The sequence below is a fragment of the Malurus melanocephalus genome, unplaced genomic scaffold (genome assembly GCF_030028575.1).
Source record: "Malurus melanocephalus ecotype Western Australia unplaced genomic scaffold, MMel_1.1 scaffold_162, whole genome shotgun sequence".
NCBI lineage: Eukaryota > Metazoa > Chordata > Aves > Passeriformes > Maluridae > Malurus > Malurus melanocephalus.
Genome location: NW_026623394.1, coordinates 678,423 through 682,973, shown reverse-complemented (window position 1 = coordinate 682,973; position 4,551 = coordinate 678,423). Strand labels below are relative to the sequence as shown.

The window sequence follows — 4,551 nt, the reverse complement described above, 5'->3', positions numbered from 1 at the left end:
ACGTTCTGGGGACACAGGATCCCTCACAAACACACGGGTCTCTCTGAGACCCGTGGAAGGGAGCGCTCACTGCCCAGGGAAGATGTTCCTCCTGTCCMGGCGGCATTTCCCGGCTGTCAGTGCCTGCCCGTTCCTCTGGTGCCGCTGCAGGACACGCAGAGCGTGGCCCAGCCCTCAGCCACCCCTCTTTAGGTATTTACASGGGCGAGGTCCCCTTTGTGCCGCCTCAGCTCCCTCAGCCTTCCCTCGTCAGGGAGACGCTCCAGCCCCTCGCTCATCGGTGTCCCCGGTGTCCCGAGGAGCCGGCGCTGCCCGGGGCGCTCCTGCCCGGGGCTGGCGGAGGGGCGGGATGGGCTCCCGGGATTTTTCCCGGCGGGATCCGTTCCCGGTCTCCTCCCGGCGGGATCCGCTCCCGCCCCGCTCCCGGGGCTCTTCCCGCTCCGGGAGTGACGTCACGGCGGCGCCCCGTGCCCGCGCTGACGTCACACGCCGCGCGCGCGCGCTCTTAAAGGGCCCGCTCGGGATGGCGGCGGCGCTGCCGCGGGCTCTGTTCCGCCTGTGCTCCCGGCGCCGCCCCGTCCTGCCCCGGCCCGCCTGGACAGGGGGACACCGGGGACACCGCGGGGACAGCGGCCCCGGCAGTGCGGGGGCGGTGCGGCCGCGCTGGGCACGGCCGGCCGGCGCTGCTCTGGCTTTCCTGGGAGGTGAGAGGGGCGGCGGCCGCCGGGCACCGCGCACCCGGCCCCGGGCACCCACCGGCCTGTCCCCGCAGGGCTCTCCCTCTTCCCGCGGGACGAYGAGGAGGACGGCGAGGATGCCATCATCCTGCTGCTGAAGCGAGCCAAGGTGAGGCGCGGGGCCCGGGGCGGGATTCATCCCTGGAATCCCCGGCGCTGACCGGCCCCGGTGCCCCCTCAGCTCAGCGCCATCAAGGGCGAGCTGGCCGAGGCCGAGCGGCTCCTGCACCAGGCCCTGCGGCGGGCRCACCAGGACCACAACACGCAGGCCATCATCTACACCTACAGCATGGTGAGCAGCGGGGCCCGGGCTCCATTCGGGGAGCAGCGGGAGGGAGGAGGAAAAGCGGCGGAGCTGGGGGTCGTCCCCGCTGCCTCGGTGGAGCTTCAGCGCTCTCTGCCTCTCTTCCAGATGGGGAACGTGGCCTTGATGCAGGGACAGCTGGACAATGTGAGTAACTCTGGGTTTTCTCTCTGAATCTTTAAAGGTTGACACCTTGTGCATGGTCTCGAAGGTTTGGGGTGCTGGCACAAGCTGCAGACTGAACTGTGGGGCAGAGATAGCCCAGCGCAAAGCAGAATGATCCCCTCAGGGCTGCCGTCCTGTGAGCACATCAGGTTAAGAAAGATGCTCTCACAGTTAAATTTTGAGCTCCAACACGGTGTGCAAGGAAAAGGAATACTTACTGTGAAATGCAGCTGAGCACAGAGATGGCTGCTCCAAGGAGAATCTGGGTTCACACAGGGTAAAGGCCTGGCTGCTGCAGCAKTGCTCAAGAAAAAAAACTAAAAAGATCCACTGGTTCAGTATCATTGGGCTCTGGTCAGCCTTTCACTTCTGTCTGGTCTTGGTGTGGTATAAATGTGACAAATTTGAGGCAGGTCCCTCCACATAGTCAGCCTCTGCTTTGTTTTAAATGCCATCATTCCTCAGAATCCTCTTCAAAATTCTCGTTTCAGGCAGAAAAGCTCTACAAAGCAACTATGAGCTATATGCTCGCAGGGGACACAAAGGAGGTATGTTCAGATGAAGAGCTGGGWACCACACTCAGTGCTTCCAGCTTGCAGCCTATTTCTTGTGCTGTAATGCCTCTTACTGGAAATTTGCAATACCATAGTAGATGGCAGCTCTCAAGGCAACAAGATTCAGATATTCAAAGTCTGAACTCTCTGACAAAGTARTGTTTCTGGGGAGATATAAAAAGAGTAACAGTTGTGCTGTGTGTCTGCTGGCAGGATGACAACGCCATCCTTGAGATGTCCCTCAAGCTGGCCGGYATCTACGCTGCTCAAAAACAGTGAGTTCCCAGCAAAAGGTGTCTTCTGCTTTCATCTGAGCCTTGCTGTGGTGGGGTGACCAAGCAGAGGCTCTTTCATGAGGGTTTGAAACAGCTTTGCTTTGCACTTTGCAGGCACAAATTAGCCGTAGCTGGCTACCAGTTCTGCRTCCTGACCTTAGAGGAGAAGATTGCCAAGCAGAAGGACTTGTCTGAGGATGTCTTATCAGGTGGGCAGCCTTGTCTGCCAAAGGCTTCTGCTTTTTCTCCATTTCCCTGTATTTGATATTGTTTCTGTAATTGCTGCCCTCATGGCAGTCCATTGTTTTCACACTGCCCCAGTTTCCTGTTCTGGTATGATGGAGGCTCATGTTTGATCCTGTGGCAGTGATCACTTCTCTCGGTTTGCAGATGAAGAAAAGGCCAACACCCAGCTCCTGCTTGGGATGAGCCTGGACTCCTATGCCCGATACCTCCTGACCATCAACGAGCTCCCAGCAGCCCAGAAAATGTATGAGAAGGCTTTGCAGATATCAAATGAGGTTCAGGGAGAGACTCAYCCACAGGTGATTTGCACAGCAGCAGCTGGACACTGGGGAAGGAAAGGCTGATCTCGAGGGAAYGAGGCAGCCTTAGAGCACTCTGCTGCCATCAGACATGGCCAGCACTGCATGAGGCTGTTCCCCTGCCAGGAAGGAYGAGCATGCAAATACAGAAATACAAGACTTCCTCACTAAAAACTTCTCTGGGAAATGCTGCTTTAACTGGTGTGACAGGGAATGAATGTGGTGCTTCTGCTGCCCCAGACTGCTCCACAGCTTCCCTTTTCTCTCCTGGTGCAGAGTGTGGTGCTGATGAATGATCTGGCGACGGTGCTGGATGCTCAGGGACACTATGAGGAGGCACACACCTATGTCAGGAAGGCAGCAAAGCTGGCAAAGGACACTCAGCACCCTGAGGAGCACATGGTGCTCAGTAACCTGGCAGCAATCCTGATGCACAAAGGTCAGTGAATAAATGCYCAGCCTGGCACTGAGCTTGTCTGACTGCAGAGATCTGGATTGTGGAGCTGAGCTATAGTGCTGGTTTTGGGTTATTAGTTTTAATTTAAACATAGATCTCACTTTGAATTGCTTTCACAAACTGAATTTAGCCTGACCCAAAAGGTTGCCAGGGGATATTGTTTCCCACGTGCTTTGTGTCCAGTAACTGGTTCCACAAGGACAGAAGACATGCATGAGATCTTTTTCTATGAGATTTTAATGCTGAAGCAGCACCATGTCCCATCATCCCTGTTGCTCTCCAGCTCTCACAGTCTCAGCCTGGCAGGGTGTTTCCTGGGCCTCCCTAGTTCTTGATGTGTTCCAATTAGTCCTTGTCCTTTGCAAGAGATCAGCTTCAGCAGGGAGCTCTGAAAATGGGTGATGGGACTGGGTAGCCAGGCCTCTTTTCCCTCTTGCTACAGAAGACTTCCTGCAAGCAAAACAAGTGTACAAAGAAGCTCTCAAGCAGGCACAGCAGAARGGAGATGCTGCTTCTGTCCAGCATATCCAGGAGGAACTAGCTGAGCTGGCCAAGAGGAGAAAAGGCTCCAAATAAGTTTGGCCATGGAGTCCAACCTTGAGGTGGCTGAAGGCAGCAAGGGTTGGTCAGCTCAGGGAGCCTGGGACCAGCTTGGTGCAGGTCTCCAAACAGCCATGAGGAGTTTCAGGACTGCTTAAGAGGAAGGGCTGCTACTGCTTAACAGCCCAAAATAAAGGTGTGAAATCTTAATGGTGTGAATTTGTGGTGTAGTCTGTGGTTTGACAGACCTACTGTGCTAAGTGATTTAATTCTGGCTGCCTAAGTGCAAGTTTGGCRTTAATACCTTTGGGTTAGTCAAGGAGTATTTGCTACTCCTACCTACTTCACAGAAGTGTTCAGTTTCAAAACATGGCTGTCCTAGAGCAAGTCATAAAAAGGAAGGGACAGGAATTGTCTCACTCTTTACAAGCTGAGCAGCACAAGAGGGGGCTACACTTTGATCAGTTCAGTGTGTTTAAACTTCAGTGGAGCATTTCCCAGGCTGTACCTGCACTTCAACAGAGCTGTAGCTCCCTGTCCAACAGGTTGCCTGAAGATCGACTGAATTTCTTCATTTAGCATCCAAAGATAGAACTTGTCCTCTCAGAGGAGGGGTGAAGCTGTTACCACAACAGAGCTGTTGTCAGAAATAAAACTCTTGGCTCCAGTGGAAAGCACATGGGATGCCAAAGGTGTTCTATCTTGGATAGGTCAGTGCTAGAATGGTGAAGCTTCCTTTTGGAAARGATGGTGTGTACAAACCCAGCTTTGTGCCTTCATGTGAATCAAGTATGAACAGCTGCTTTAGACAACAGGATTTCTCAGTTCTGCCCTGCCAGAAAGAGGAGAATTAATCTGAAATTTAATCTGATGTTAAAGAAAGAGGAGAATTAAACCAGAAATTACCAAATCCATGTTTAGTTACAATAGTAAAATGAACTAATTCTGTCACTAACCAAACATAATTTTAACCT

At 53.8% G+C, this 4,551-nt stretch overlaps 1 protein-coding gene across 1 annotated transcript; it reads left to right on the top strand.

Annotated features, from left to right (window-relative positions):
* Positions 1–512: 512 nt before the first annotated feature.
* TTC19 (tetratricopeptide repeat domain 19) lies at positions 513–4,495 on the top strand. The gene is made up of 10 exons (XM_057371961.1): positions 513–704; positions 773–846; positions 919–1,029; positions 1,150–1,188; positions 1,698–1,754; positions 1,974–2,035; positions 2,150–2,244; positions 2,426–2,580; positions 2,821–3,019; positions 3,480–4,495. The coding sequence occupies exons 1-10, from the start codon at positions 524–526 to the stop codon at positions 3,611–3,613; spliced, it is 1,107 nt and encodes a 368-aa protein (XP_057227944.1). The 5' UTR covers positions 513–523; the 3' UTR covers positions 3,614–4,495.
* The last annotated feature ends 56 nt before the right edge of the window (positions 4,496–4,551 follow it).